The sequence below is a fragment of the Bos grunniens genome, chromosome 16, assembly GCF_055505025.1.
Source record: "Bos grunniens cultivar Pamir isolate PY7600 chromosome 16, Bosgru_T2T1.0, whole genome shotgun sequence".
Lineage (NCBI taxonomy): Eukaryota > Metazoa > Chordata > Mammalia > Artiodactyla > Bovidae > Bos > Bos grunniens.
Window position 1 is genome coordinate 4,996,919 of NC_141180.1, and position 15,620 is coordinate 5,012,538.

Here is a 15,620-nt window from a genome sequence, read left to right on the forward strand (position 1 = left end):
CGTTGTAAGACCATCCTGCAATGATTTCCACACCTTCAGCAGGGAAGAATCCTCCTTAGGGAATTCATAACGTCCTGGGCATCCTATATATGCAGCACTGGCAAACAAGAAAAAAAAACTTAAAGGAGAAATCTGTGTTTTGTTCTTTGAGTATAAGCTGGAACTCTGAAGGCCAAAGGCCCCTGTCAGGAGCTTCTGCTACAGGAGTCCGCTACATAGCGACCCTGCCTGACACTAGAGAGATCTGATCAGATGTTTGTCCCACTTGATATCACCGTCTCCAGCCAGTCTGCTTGGAACACGCCAGCCCTTCCTGATTTTAGTATTCCTAGACCTCTCCTGTCGCAGAAGGCAATGGCACCCCAGCCCAGCACTCTTGCCTGGAAAATCCCATGGATGGAGGAGCCTGGTGGGCTGCAGTCCATGGGGTCGCTAAGAGTCAGACACGACTGAGCGACTTCACTTTCCCTTTTCACTTTCATGCATTAGAGAAGGAAATGGCAACCCACTCCAGTGTTCTTGCCTGAAGAATCCCAGGGACGGTGGAGCCTGATGGGCTGCCATCTATGAGGTCGCGCAGAGTCGGACACGACTGAAGCGACTTAGCAGCAGCAGCAGACCTCTCCTGTTACAATTAGTACATTTTAAGCTTAACTAGCTGGTATTGGGTAGCCTAATTAAATTCTTGAGTGAAGTGCCCAAATATAGTTTTGCTTTCTATACCCTCAGTTAGGGGTTTCACCACTGAAAATATTGTAAGGAATATAATTGGGGGCTTCCCAGGTGGCTCAGTGGTAAAGAATTTGCCTACCAATGCAGGAGACATGAGTTCAGTCTCTGGGTCGGGAAGATTCCCTGAGGGTGGAAATGGCTCCCCACTCCAGTATTCTTGTCTGGGAAATCCCATGGACAGAGGAGTCTGGTGTGCTACAGTCCATGGGGTCGCAGAGTCAGACACAACTTAGTGACTGAACAACAACAGCAAAGGAATATAATTACTTCAAGTTACAATGTAGATAATTTTAATAGTTAAAAGTTAACTTACTATTGCTAATTTATATAACTTGATATTGAAGATATACAGAAATAAGCATTGGTTGATCGTCTCAAGAGTTAACTATTTGATTGTTAATCTTTTTTTCTCCTTCAGATCTCAGAGCAGAGAGCCAAAATTCGGCTTCTTCACTTTGCAGCAGCTGCCTTTTATCACCTGTCTGCTCTTAGAATTCAAAGAGCCTATAGACGTCATGTGGCTCTGAAGCACGCTAACAATAAACAGCTTAACTCAGCCATCTGTATTCAGGTTAGCGTTCCTTTGCATTAAGACTATGATCTAATTTTTGTTTATAAAGTTTTTTGATATTTCATAAGCAATTTCCAAATACCTCTAGTAAGGTTATGTAACATTTAGCTTTGGCCACACAGCTGATAGGATGTCTTGATGGTTTAGAGATAAGTTGATGTTTTATGGCACGGTACTGAAGCTATGACTTATTCTCTGGTGCTTTGGACTCATTTACTGTTCTGCTAGCAACATCTGAGGGTACCTGTTTCTCTCTCGACACTCTTGCCAACTTGTGGCATTGGAAGACTTTGTGATTTCTGTCATTTTGATGAATGGCAAATTATATCATTTTTGTTTTGGATTTCCTTTGACTGCTAACAATTCTGAAAAAAAAATGTCACCTGTGTTGATTATTCAAATTCTTATCTGTGTATAATGTGCTTTAAAAAGATTTTTTTCCATATACCTTGCTTGTTTTTCTGTTGAGTGTTTTTTTTTTTAATAAATTATAGGAGTTCTTTATGTATTCTGAATAAGAATCCCATTTGTGTATGTTAAGTAAAAAAAGTAATTGAAGAATAATACACAGCTTAATAAGATTTATATAAATTATGAAATGAGGAATATGTTGTACAGGGTTGAATTCACATGCACACACTTACACACGCACACATTCACACTCACATACTGTGGCCTGGAAGGATCTGCACCAACTTGGGTGGGAAAGTCATGCCACTGGGGAGGGTTGAAAGAAATCCAATATAATGTTCTATTTATTTCATTTGTGTATATATGTATACATTTATTAAACTGAAATAATAAAGATCTTCATCCATCTGAAACAGAGATGGTTTCGAGCAAGATCACAGCGTAAGAGGTTTCTTCAGAAATACAGCATCATAAACATTCAGCGTGAAGCTCGAGAACAAGCGAGGCAGCACAGCAGGGCTGCCTCCGTAATACAGAGAGCTGTCCGCCGTTTCCTCCTCCGTAAAAAGCAGGAAAACTTTAACAAAAGAATTGCTAAAATTCAGGTAACCGAAAATATTATGATTTTGCAATTCATCTACATGATATCTAACATTTTATTTTATTTTATTTTTTGGCCATACCTCAAGGCTTGCAGGATCTTCGTTCCCCAACCAGGGATTGAACTCAGGCCACAGCATGGAAAGTGCTGAGTCCTAACCACTGGACCGCCCAGGAATTCTACATCTAACATTTTAAAAAGCACAATCTCACTCATTCTAGAAAACTAAGGCTGGCCAAAAGAATCATTCATAAGCGCTATGCTACCATAATTTCATTGTTAAGCACTTTATTTTCAAATTCCCTTTAGGAAGTTGATGACTGAGAGCTGCAAAAGTATTTTTGCATTTTGAATACAGTTAGCCACCTTTGACCAATGAATGCTACTTTAGCTCATATACAGGAATATTATACGTCTTTCTTCTTAGAAAAATTTATTTTGCTCTTTATTAGATCCTGAATTGAAGTTCTACTTGTAAACTGTCTGACTGCATCATATAATTTTACTGAAAATATTTACTTTGTTTGGAAGTAGATATAGATATAAATTCACAACACCAGGGGTTGCAATCTTCACGTTACTGGTTTGTCTCTTTAAGGCACTATGGAGAGGATATTCTTGGAGGAAGAAAAATGATAGTACAAAAACTAAAGCCATTCGACAGAGACTTCAGTGTGTTAACAGGGAGATTCGAGAAGAAAACAAGCTCTACCACAGAACAGCAGTCGCCCTGCACCATCTCCTGACGTACAAGTACCTTTCCACCGTGCTTGAGGCCCTGAAGCACCTGGGTTAGTTTGTTTCAACAGTCTCTTGTAGAAGGCTAGAAATGCATTTTTACCTTAGAGTAGACAAAGAAGGGGCTTCCCAGGTGGCGCTAGTGGTAAAGAGCCTGCCTGCCAGTGCAGGAGATGTAAGAGACGTGGGTTTGATCCCTGGGTCGGGAAGAGCCCCTGGAGGAGGGCATGGCAACCCACTCCAGTATTCTTGCCTGGAGAATCCCCATGGACAGAGGAGCCTGGCGGGCTACAGTCCACGGGGTCACAGAGTCAGACAGGACTGAAGCAACTTAGCACACACGAGTAGTTAAGATGCTGATTTTTGTTGTTGTGACTATATCTTTTTTTTTCTTCCTCTTTCAGAGGCAGTTACTAGACTGTCTTCAATTTGCTGCGAGAAGATGGCCCAGAGCGGAGCAATCTCTAAAATATTTGTCTTGATCCGAAGCTGTAACCGGAGCGTCCCGTGTATGGAGGTCATCAGATACGCCATGCAGGTCTTGCTTAATGTCGCCAAGGTACTTTCCAGCTCGATTGTGAAGCGTCCCGTGGTCCAGAGCTGTCCTCCAGCAAGTTAGGTCTATGCTTGCTCATCACTAGAGCTGAGATCCCCAAGTTACAGTGCGTTTACTGCATGCCAGGGTTTTAGGGGGATATGTTGACTCGTTTAACATGGCTGTACATAGAGACACTGAATATGTTATGATTTTATTTCTTCTGTTGTTGTAGTATTCATAACGGTGATGGCAAGCATTTATCAAGGACTTGCTAACTACGTGCTAATGCTTCTCATGCAGCATTTAATTAAGTCCTCATGTTAATCCTCTAAGGTGGTTTGTATCATCCTTCCCATTGGTTGTTGTTATTTTTTGTTCAGTCGTGTCCTACTTTGTGACCCCATGGACTGCTGCCTGCCAGGTTCCCCTGTCCTTCACTATCTCCCACAGTTTGCTCAAATTCATGTCCCTTGAATTGGTAATGCTGTCTAACCATCTCATCCTCCGTCATCCCCTTCTCCTCCTGCCTTCAGTCTTTCCCAGCATCAGGGTCTTTTCCAATGAGTTGGCTCATCAAAAATTAGGTGGCCAAAGTATTGGAGCTTCAGCATCAATTCTTCCAATGAATTTTCAGGGTTGATTTCCTTTTGGATTGACTGGTTTGATCTCCTTGCTGACCAAGGAACTCTCAAGAGTCTTCTCCAACACCACAATTTGAAAGCATCAATTCTTCAGCGCTCAGCCTTCTTTATGGTCCAACTCTCAGATCTGTACATGACTACTGGAAAAACCATAGCTTTGACTATATGGACCTTTGTTGGCAAAGTGATGTCTCTGCTTTTTAATATGCTGTCTAGGTTTGTCATAGCTTTCCTTCCAAGGAGCAAGCATCTTTTAATTTCATGGCTGAAGTCACTGTCCCCAATGATTTTGGAGCCCAAGAAAAGAAAATTTATCACTGCTTCCCCTTCTTCCCTATTTGTCATGAAGTGATGGGATCAGATGCCACGATCTTCATGTTTTTAATGTTGAGTTTCAAGCCAGCTTTTTCACTCCCTTCTTGTAGTGAAGGAATAATCATTCTTACGGGAGGGAGGGTCCCAGCCTGAGGACCAGCGTGTGGTCAGTGGTGGGGCCAGACGTGGGCTCACGCCCCGCCCCCGCCGGAGCTGACCCTCCACACGCTGTGCTGTGCCAGAGCAGCAGCACCTCTTCTCATCACAGCCAGCAGAGCAGGATGATCCACCACTGTACTCGGGGCTCCCTGGGACCTCTCGGTACGAATGTCAGCCTTTTGGCCCTGGACTGCTCGAGGTAGTCTCCACCAAACTGACACATGCAGAGATGTCGACAAGGCAGGTTTATCCTCCTCACCCTATCCATCAGCTGTAACTTCGAGACTTCCCCTGGGCTTTTTCTCTTTGAGGAGTAGTGGTTGAGACAAGAGACTCTGATGCCAGACTGCCTGGGCTTGCATCCCAGCTCTGCCGCTCACTCTGGGTTACTCAGCCTCTCTGTGCTTCCCTTTTTTTTAATGTAAACTGAGGGTAGTCATCGTTCCTTTCTCATAATGTCATTGTGAGAATTAAATGAATCCGTGCACATAATGTGCTTGATCCACAGATGTGCCAAACAAGTGCTAAGTGTTCATATTGCTTAGTACCAGTAGCATTATCTGTTACCATGCAGATGTCAACATGAATCTAATGATGCGATTCACAATTAAAGCATGAAAGATATATTCTTGGCTAGTGATCGTCACATTTATTTATTTTAAAGCAAGCTCACCTTCTTCTCAGGAAGCATGAGTAGGGTAACAAGCAGTAAATCTTATCTTTATGGTTATCTTAACCTAGGATTACCTATCACAGATATGTTATCTTTTTTCTGAGAGGGTCTCACTAAAACGTCCCTGGTTTTTACCTTGTTTTCATTTACATCAAGGTGTGCACTTTCAGAGATTTCAGATTTGATTCATTTTTTGTGGAACTTTAAAGTAGGTTGGGAAGAAAAACATTAAAAGGCGCATGTGCATATAAGATGGATCCAGAAATGACCTCGGAAAGTCATCTCATAAAGTCCTCGCTCTTGATGCACATGGTCCAAAATATGGCTCTCAGCCTCCTTCTCAGTTGGTGTTTCTAAGAGAATCTGCCCTCATTGTAACTCATAACCTGGTTCTGTTCTCCTCCAGTATGAGAAGACAACTTCAGCGATTTATGATGTCGAAAACTGTGTAGATACACTGCTGGAGCTTATGCAGATGTACCAGGAAAAGTCTGGTGACAAAGTCGCCGACAAGAGCAGAAGCATTTTCACAAAAACCTGTTGTTTGTTGGCTGTTTTATTAAAGACGACAACTCGAGCTTTGGTGAGTATTCATTAGCTTTTTTTCCTTTGTGGTTATTTTTGCATGTTCTTAAGCCCAAGACTTTTATGCAGAAATTATCATAACTTAAATAGGGTTTTGTGTGTGTTCACACCTGCTTTTGGGGCTGATCTGATTGTTCCTCACGTGTCAGAGGAGCTGAATTCTAGAAGTAGAATTTATTACAGCCCTTGAAGTAGGAAAATGGAACCCACTCCAGCATTCTTGCCTGGAAACTTCCATGGACAGAGGAGCCTGGCGGGCTGCAGTCCGTCAGGCCACAAAGAGTCAGACGTGACTGGGCACACACAGGAGCAACCAGCTTCCATGCACTTGAGGGAAGTAAGAACCGTGCCAACCAGGAAGCAACATCCTCTCGCTGTGATGTAAAGACATGTCAGACATTCCCTGGTGAGGTCTCTGCGTTACCCTCTCCAGGTGTGCAGGCAGCAGGGCTCACCATGGGCCGGGATAGGATTGTGACCTTTATCCTGAGAACTATGGGAAACCACCGAAGGTTTTTTAAGCAAAGGAATATGTTCAGTTTAAGTTTTAACATCACCTTGGCTGCTGATTGAAGAATGGATTTGGGAGAGCATGTGAGATGTAGGGAGACCATCAAGGAAGGAGGCAAGTGTAGGCACTCAGTGGTCTGGGCCAGAGACTGTGCTTGACCTGGGGCTGCTTCTGTGAGAGGTAGGTGGGTAACGCTGTAATCTTTGATAAGGTAAAATTCATGAGACTTGGTAACTATAAATAATAGGTATATTGACTCTAATGTTTGCTTTTTTTATTCAGTATGGAATTAAGTGTATAATTTTTGAATATTTGCCCTCTTTGTGATTCTTTTAAATTAGTTTATAGTTTAAACCAGTCTAACTGCTGCACTTGGAGAGCATGGCTTTTTATTGTTAAAAACTTGTCATTTACTGCACAGTGTTTGTTAACTGTGATTGATTTTTCTGGCAAAGAAAGGATATGAAGTTTAATCCTTGTTACTGTTTTAAGAAACATACATTTTCTTTTTCAGGATGTTCAAAGTAGGTCCAAAGTTGTCGACCGTATTTATAGTCTCTACAAACTTACAGCTCATAAGCATAAAGTGAATACTGAAAGAATCCTTTGTAAACAAAAGAAGAATTCTTCTGTGAGCCTTTCCTTTTTTCCAGAAACACCTGTAAGAACCACAATGGTTTCAAGGTGAGCAGTACATGTACCCTGCAGTTCCGTGTCACCAAACATTCATTTGTTCATTAAGCCAGGGCTTCCCGGGTCGCTCAGTGTTAAAGGATCCTCCTGCCAAGCAGGAGATGCAAGAGATGTGGGTTCAGTCCCTGGGTGGGGAAGATCCCTTGGAGGAGGAAATGGCAACCCCCTCCAGTATCCTTGCCTGGGAATCCCGTGGACAGAGGAGCCTGGCGGGCTGCAGTGCACAGGGCTGCCGAGAGCCGGACGCTACTGAGCACTACCACCACCTTTTCTACGTATGATGTTTATTTAATAACTTGGTATATTTTAATATGAATTTTATTGTAGAACTATTCATATATTAATGAATAGATTCTTCCCCCCACCCCCACCCCCCCTTTTGAGATTTGTTGTTCAGTTGCTCAGTCATGTCCAACTCTTTGCAACCCCAAGGACTGCAGCACACCAGACTCCCCTGTCCTTCACTGTCTCCTGGAGTTTGCTCAAACTCATGTCCATTGAGTTGGTGATGCCATCCAACCATCTCATCCTGTCATCCCCTTCTCCAGCCCTCAATCTTTCCCAGCATCAGGACACAGTCAGGGGTTTGTTTTTGGCAGGGCGTTGTTGGGGGGAGTGGGCAGGTAAAACTCCAAACAGTCTACATGCACCTTTTCTGAGATAAAATATTTCAGTCACAACAAGGTTCCCTTGTGCCCCTTTCAGTCAGTTCTCTCACGTTGACCCCCGATTCTGGAAACTGCTGACATGATTTCAGAATCTTTAGTTTTGCCTTTTCTGGTTTGTCTCGTACATAGGATCAAACACAGGCAGCTTCCTGTGACGAACTTTTCTATTTAGCTTAATAAATACACCTTCATGAGGTTCATCCACATCTTACCTGGCCTAGATTTCAGCTCTCTCTTCACACAGTGCTCGTCCATGACAGGGAAACACCCACTCTGTGTGACCACTCTTCACCCCCCACCCCCCACCAATTAATTGATATTTGGAATTTGAACTGAAAAGAGTAAGAAAATGGAATTGTGTATAGTGGTAGGGATTCATGTGAGGAAGATGGATATGATGCTGTTTTCTCAGTGAAGGAGATTATAAACATTAACTCAGCAGCAGATGGGGGAGGGTGTGGAGGGGACATTTGAAAAATAAAATAGTCATCTTGGGGAAAGAGAAAGGAAGCAATTTCTAGGTGGTTTCAATCGCTGGCGTACAGTCAGCCAGCCTGGTTGTGTAGTTTCTCTTTAGCACTGTTCAGCTTGCAGGAATGGAAAAGGCAGATACCTGGATTCACCTGGGAATCCGACTAGAACTTTCCACCTGAATTCAGTAGGAAAGAGCAACAATAGCGTTAACAGCATTTGCAAAGGAGATTATACTGGGGTACCCAAGGCAGCCGGGAGGGAAAGGTGTGCAGCGCTGTGCTGGGGGCGGGCCTGCACTGAGGTCCCGGAAGTGGGCCCCCAGCGGGCGGAGCGTGCGAGCATGGACATGTTAAGTTGAAGGATGCTGATGAATCCCAAGTGGCGGTTGGGGATGGAAGGCCGGGCACCTTCTGAGGGTGGTGCCAGTTTATCGTGTTGTCACATGACAAGGGGTGGCGCTGCAGGAAGGGGGCAGAAACGGACAGAAGAGGGGTTATCTCTTTGGCTGCAAGGATTTGGAGTTCTGAGATGGGACAGGAGTCCAGTGGAGACCAGGAACCAGGTTTACAGACAAAACCCTGGGGTTTCATGGCTGAATAGCCTGAGCTTCAAAGGAGCCACCATCATCCTTCGGGGAAGATAGGTAGAAACGATCTGAAGTTATGAAAGACAGTAACAGGAAGCCTTCCACCTGCGTGAGGGGCCTGGAGGGGGTGATGTGTCCACGAGGGGCTACCTTTCAGTTAAGACAAAGCAGTAGACATGACTCTTTTTTAAGAGAAGAACTCGGTTAATGAAAGGTTTTTGTTCTTCTCACAGACTCAAACCAGACTGGGTTTTGAGAAGAGATAATGTGGAAGAAGTCATGACTCCTCTGCAAGCTATTCAGATGGTGCTGGACACGCTCAGCCTTCCTTATTAGCAGAGGCAAGCGTCTCGGCCTGTACAGGAAAAGACAGGAAAGCTCATTACGCAGATGGAAAGCGTTTTTAGGTTTCTTTGTACAACTTTTAAAAATCTGACTTTGTATTAAAATTAAAAAGATATATGTAATAAATAAACTTTATATAATTTCTTTCTCATTTAATAGCTTTATTCAGGTAACAAACTAATGTCACAACATGATTCCAACACTGTTGTCCACGGCTGTCATCTTTAAATAGTGCATTAGTTTGAATATAATCATATTCCTAAAGGGAAAAGAGTAGCTTAGTGTGCCTGTTTTATAGGTAAATTGAGGCATTTGTCCAAAATAAGTGTTGAAAAGTTAAGAGTCTGCCAACTCACGTAGAAGTGAGAAGAGGATAAAATAACCCCACAAGTGCCATCGACCCCTGCTTCCTGACTGATGACCATCCAGATGGGCAGCTGAGCCCCTCCGGGCACATTGGGCAAATTCAGCCCACCTCATCACATGCTAAAAACCCTAGACTCGGAACTGAGTGGGGCTATAATTTGACCTGGGGAGAGCAAGGTTGTAATAGAAACTCTAGTCCCTGAGCACAGACCTGAAGAAGGTTCATTTACGAAACACAACCTGTTTTTCATAGCTTTGGGTCACTGCTGCCAACCCTGCACCTGTGGTTCCTGGGCCGCAGACACCTACCTCCAGTGGCTGTTTGCAGTCTGATCGGGTCCCAAAGTCTGTCTAGAAATGGGGGCCAGGACAGTTCTTAACTGTTAGAAATAAATCAGTAGTAGCCAGAAATGGAAAGACCATTTAACTACTTGTTGGAATAAGGATTAAACTTAGTCAGAAATTGTCTGAGACCTGGTTAGAATAGATCTAAAGACCATACTGATGTATTGTAGAATATATTGAAAGTAACTGGAGAATTTTTTTTTTTTTTTTGTCTTCCAATAAAGTGTTTTGGGCACTCTTGGTACTGAGAATTTTCCAAATGGTGTGGTTTTTGTTGACTCTTCCAAATGCTTCATTTTTCATGTCACAGAATTTTAGTATAAACAGTTTATTTACTTGGTAAATTATACTGCTAGGATATAGTCAAGCAGCATAAAATGTTATTAGTAATTGGAATACCAATTACTATTTGCACAAGAACTATTTTTATTAAGTTATACATGAAAGGTGATTTCCAGATAGTACATTTAAAACCTTTTACTGATTAAGAAAATGCTGTCTTTTTGATTACTTTTTAAATTTTTATATTGTCCACCTGTCACTGATTCTCTGTATAAAGAAAGCATTATAAGCTACTATAGTTCTACTTTTAACAAAGGAAGAATTTCAGTGAAAACACTTTACTTATAACTTCTTCACAGGAGGTAAAATCAATATAGATAAACATTAATTTATAATCTATATTTGAGGGCATGTGTATTTGTGGGTGTGTGTAAAAATTTCCAACCTATGTAAAGAAAGGATATGGTCTAAAAACCTGCTTATTTCAAGAAATGCTTATGGGGGCTACATAAAGTGTTTCTAAAGCTTGCGTAGATTATGGACCATTTTTTTTTTCCTCCAATTTTACAGAAGCCTATTTCAGAAACATCTTAAAAGAACAGAGGTTGGTTTTTTTTTTTTAATTATCTAATTTTATTTTGATTTGTTTTTGTTTTTTCACCTTTTGGCCTCACCATGCAGCATGTGGAACCTTAGTTTCTCTACTAGGGATCGAACCCACACACCGCGCTTCAGAAGCACAGAGTCTTAACCCCTGGAATGCCAAGGAAGTCCCTAGTTTTATTCTATGAATAATACTCCATCATTAATGCAGATAACTTGTATTTGGAATAATGGTTTATTTTGGATTATCTAAAAAAACGAAATTTGTTCTAAACTTTGCCCTTGCTTTGCCAAGGCATCATTAGTTTCATACCTGCTGAACATTATTTGAAACAGGTTCTTCCTTCTATCAATAATTGTGATTGATCTTTATTGTGGTATGTTGGTACATTCAGATCAGATCAGCCACTCAGTCGTGTCCGACTCTTTGCGACCCCATGAATCGCAGCACGCCAGGCCTCCCTGTCCATCACCAACTCCCGGAGTTCACTCAGACTCATGTCCATCGAGTCAGTGATGCCATCCAGCCATTTCATCTTCTGTTGTCCCCTTTTCCTCCTGCCCCAAATCCCTCCCAGCATCAGAGTCTTTTCCAGTGAGTCAACTCTTCGCATGAGGTGGCCAAAGTACTGGAGTTTCAGCTTTAGCATCATTCCTTCCAAAGAAATCCCAGGGCTGATCTCCTTCAGAATGGACTGGTTGGATCTCCTTGCAGTCCAAGGGACTCTCAAGAGTCTTCTCCAACACCACAGTTCAAAAGCATCAATTCTTTGGCGCTCAGCCTTCTTCACAATCTAACTCTCACATCCATACATGACCATAGGAAAAACCATAGCCTTGACTAGACGAACATTTGTTGGCAAAGTAATGTCTCTGCTTTTGAATATGCTATAATTTTGAGCATTACTTTGCTAGCATGTGAGATGAGTGCAATTGTGTGGTAGTTTGAGCATTCCTTGGCATTGCCTTTCTTTGGGATTGGAATGAAAACTGACCTTTGCCAGTCCTGTGGCCACTGCTGAGCAAATCTGGAAAACTTGTGGGTTGCCATTTCCTTCTCCACAGGATCTTCCTGGCCCAGGAACCAAAGCCAGGTCTCCTGCATTGCAGGCAGACTCTACCATCTGAGCCACCAGGGAAGCCCTATGAGAAGTGCCTCCTACATGCTGGGATGAAATCTCTGTGCTTCCCTTCCCTTAAATCTTGGCCCTGAAATTCTTCAATGTCTTAGTAGTGCACTACTGCCTTCCAACAGCTTGACAAATGTTTTATTAAATATTTATAGTTGCTATCAATGTCCAGCGCTTTGGTTCAGATAGTAAAGAATCCACCTGCCAGTGTAGGAGACCTGGGTCTGATCCCTGGGTTGGGAAGATCCCCTGGAGGAGGGAATGGCCACCCATTCCAGTATTCTTGCCTGGAGAATCCCATGGACAGAGGACCCTTGTGGGCTACAGTCCATGGGGTCACAAAGAGTCAGACATGACTTAGTGACTGACACACACGTGGTGGCTATCAGTAAGAGGATTGAGCTAAAACAACCCAATCCACCTGTGATGGAGGAATTCCCATTCTTCTGACTTTCAAATATGTTCAAAATGTTGAATATGATGTGGCTTGTCATGATGTCAGCAACTTCGTCTGATTTGGTTCAGCTAAAGTATAAAAAGGTAAACTCATACATGAATTTTTATAGCTGGATAACCTGATAGAGCAGATACAGTAAAATGTTAAAAACTGCTGAATTTTGACATTTCAACAGTGGTTGAATCAAAGAGTTTGATCGACTAGTCTGTGTGCATACTTGTCTTGAAATAAAAGCTGGTGAGAAAGCGTGTGAGGAGCATTTTGAATAGGCTTTCCCATCCTCCTGTCCTTTAGAACTTAGCGTGGATAAATGCATGAATGGAAACTGATTGTCCCATTCAAATGCTAATACTCACAGTGTATTTTCTTAATAGAAGGGGGAAAGCATGACTGCACACCATCCGAATTCAAGCTCAGTGCTAGCATCTTGTCAGCAATTCTGTCTTTTGTGGTGATACAATACAAAATCCACGACATCATATATTAGACCTTCTGGTCAAAACATTTGCCATCAATTCAACACAGTAATGAAAACTCTGAGCTTGGGCCAAAGTGAGGTTGGCCTTTCCTCCCCCAGGTCCTTGGGAGCTGAGCGTATGGAGGTGAAGGGCCCAGCCAGCCTTCCCTCTGTCACCCCAAGCTCTTGCCACACTCGGCTCCATCCAAGTCAACAACTGGGACTTGGGCCCCTCTGGGAAACACAAAGAAGAAAAGGAGAGGCGATACTCTTGTGGATAATTACTTCAACAGCACTGTGGGACCTGTTTCGTTTTGCATTTCAAAACCTTGCTGGCTCTCTTTTTTGGGGGCTGTGTAATATTCCATTGCCTCTTGATGAAAGTGAAAGTGGAGAGTGAAAAAGTTGGCTTAAAGCTCAGCATTCAGAAAATGAAGATCATGGCATCTGGTCCCATCATTTCATGGGAAATAGATGGGGAAACAGTGGAAACAGTGTCAGACTTAATTTTTGGGGGCTCCAAAATCACTACAGATGGTGACTGCAGCCATGAAATTAAAAGACGCTTACTCCTTGGAAGGAAAGTTATGACCAACCTAGATAGCATATTCAAAAGCAGAGACATTACTTTGCCAGCAAAGGTTCGTCTAGTCAAGGCTATGGTTTATCCAGTGGTCATGTATGGATGTGAGAGTTGGACTGTGAAGAAAGCTGAGCGCTGAAGAATTGATGCTTTTGAACTGTGGTGTTGGAGAAGACTCTTGAGAGTCCCTTGGACTGCAAGGAGATCCAACCAGTCCATTCTGAAGGAGATCAGCCCTGGGATTTCTTTGGAAGGAATAATGCTAAAGCTGAAACTCCAGTACTTTGGCCACCTCATGGGAAGAGTTGACTCATTGGAAAAGACTGATGCTGGGAGGGATTGGGGGCAGGAGGAGAAGGGGACGACAGAGGATGAGATGGCTGGATGGCATCACTGACTCGATGGACGTGAGTCTGAGTGAACTCCGGGAGTTGGTGATGGACAGGGAGGCCTGGCGTGCTGCGATTCATGGGGTCGCAAAGTCGGACACGACTGAGCGACTGAACTGAACTGAACTGAGTATTCCATTGTGTACACATATATGTACCACACTTTTATCCACCCTTCTGTTGGTGGACTTTTAGGTTGCGTCCATGTCTTGGCCATTGTAAATAGCGCTGCAATGGACATTAGGGTGCATGTCCTTTTAGATGGTGTTCTTCTCTGGATATATGCCCAGGAGTGGAATTGCTGAATCATGTGGTAGTTCTACTTTTCGTTTTTTAAGGAACCTCCGTACTGTTTTCCATAGTGGCTGCACAGATTTACATTCCCACTAACAGTGTAGGAAGGTTCCCTTCTCTCCACACCATCTCCAGCATTTATTATTGGAAGATTTTTTGATGATGGCCATTCTGACCACTGTGAGGTGAGACCTCATTGTAGTTTTGATTTGTGTGTCTCTATTAATTAGTGATGTTGAGCATCTTTTCATGTGCTTTTTGGCCATCTGTATGTCTTCTTTGGGAGAAGGCAATGGCACCCCACTCCAGTACTCTTGCCTGGAAAATCCCATGGACAGAGGAGCCTGGTAGGCTGCAGTCCACAGGGTCGCTAAGAGTCAGAGAGGACTGAGAGATTTCACTTTAACTTTCCACTTTCATGAATTGGAGAAGGAAATGGCAACCCACTCCAGTGTTCTTGCCTGGAGAATCCCAGGGACGGGGGAGCCTGGTGGGCTGCCATCCATGGGGTCACACAGAGTCAGACATGACTGAAGCTACTTAGCAGCAGCAGCAGCATGTCTTCTTTGGAGAAAGGTCTATTTAGATCTTCCACCGTTTATTTATTTTTTTTTTTGATTGGGTTGTTTTGTTTTTTATATTGAGCTTGCAGCAACATGGGTGGAGCCAGGCATTGTTGAAGTGAGTGAAGTCAGAGGAAGACAAATATTATATGATGTTGCTTATGGATGGAATCTAAAAAGAAAATGGTACAAATGAACTTATTTTCAAAACAAATGGCGTCACAGATGTAGAAAGCAAACTTATGGTTACCAGGGAGAAGGGAGAAATTGGGAGACTGGGATTAACATACACACACTGTGGAAGTGTATTAGTTGCTCAGTCATGTCCGACTCTTTGTGACCCCATGGACTACAGCCCACCAGGCTCCTCTGTCCATGGGATTCTCCAGGCATCCCTGGAGTGGATTGCCTGGAGAATACTGGAGTGGGTTGCCATGCCCTCCTCCAGGGCTTCTTCCCAACCCAGGGATAGAATCTGGGTCTCCTTCATCGCAGGCAGATTCTTTACCATCTGAGTCACCAGGGAACATATACACACTACTATATATAAAATAGAGAACTAATAAGGACTGACTATGCAGCACAGGGAGCTCCACTCAATCCTCCAGTGACCTACATGAGACAAGAATCTGAAGGAGAGTGGGTGTATGTGCATGTATAACCGAGTCACTTACTGCACACCTGAAACTAACTCAACATTGTAAATCAGCGATACTCCAATAAAAATCAAGAAAAAACACACGTCTTGCTGGCTCTCTTTTTCTTAACTAGAGTGTCTACAGGTGGACCTTTCGGGTGAGTACTATAAAAAGCTGGCTTCAAGCCAGTTTCTCTCTCCCTCATGGCCTCTGACTTTTCCTCTGCCAGTTTCTCTTTACCTCCTAAACTTCTCTCAGTCGTGAATCAGATA

General features: G+C 43.1%; 1 protein-coding gene across 3 annotated transcripts in view; it reads left to right on the forward strand.

Moving 5' to 3' along the window:
* ASPM (assembly factor for spindle microtubules) overlaps window positions 1-9,392 on the forward strand; it is a 62,578-nt gene extending 53,186 nt beyond the window's left edge. For all 3 annotated transcript variants that reach the window (XM_086343222.1, XM_086343225.1, XM_086343223.1), the window contains 7 exons: window positions 1,151-1,303; window positions 2,131-2,319; window positions 2,914-3,106; window positions 3,458-3,612; window positions 5,786-5,962; window positions 6,990-7,159; window positions 9,130-9,392. In XM_086343222.1, coding sequence (XP_086199348.1) covers window positions 1,151-1,303; window positions 2,131-2,319; window positions 2,914-3,106; window positions 3,458-3,612; window positions 5,786-5,962; window positions 6,990-7,159; window positions 9,130-9,232 — 1,140 coding nt within the window. In that variant the 3' untranslated portion in view covers window positions 9,233-9,392. The remainder of the gene's footprint in view (window positions 1-1,150; window positions 1,304-2,130; window positions 2,320-2,913; window positions 3,107-3,457; window positions 3,613-5,785; window positions 5,963-6,989; window positions 7,160-9,129) is intronic.
* Window positions 9,393-15,620: the final 6,228 nt, after the last annotated feature.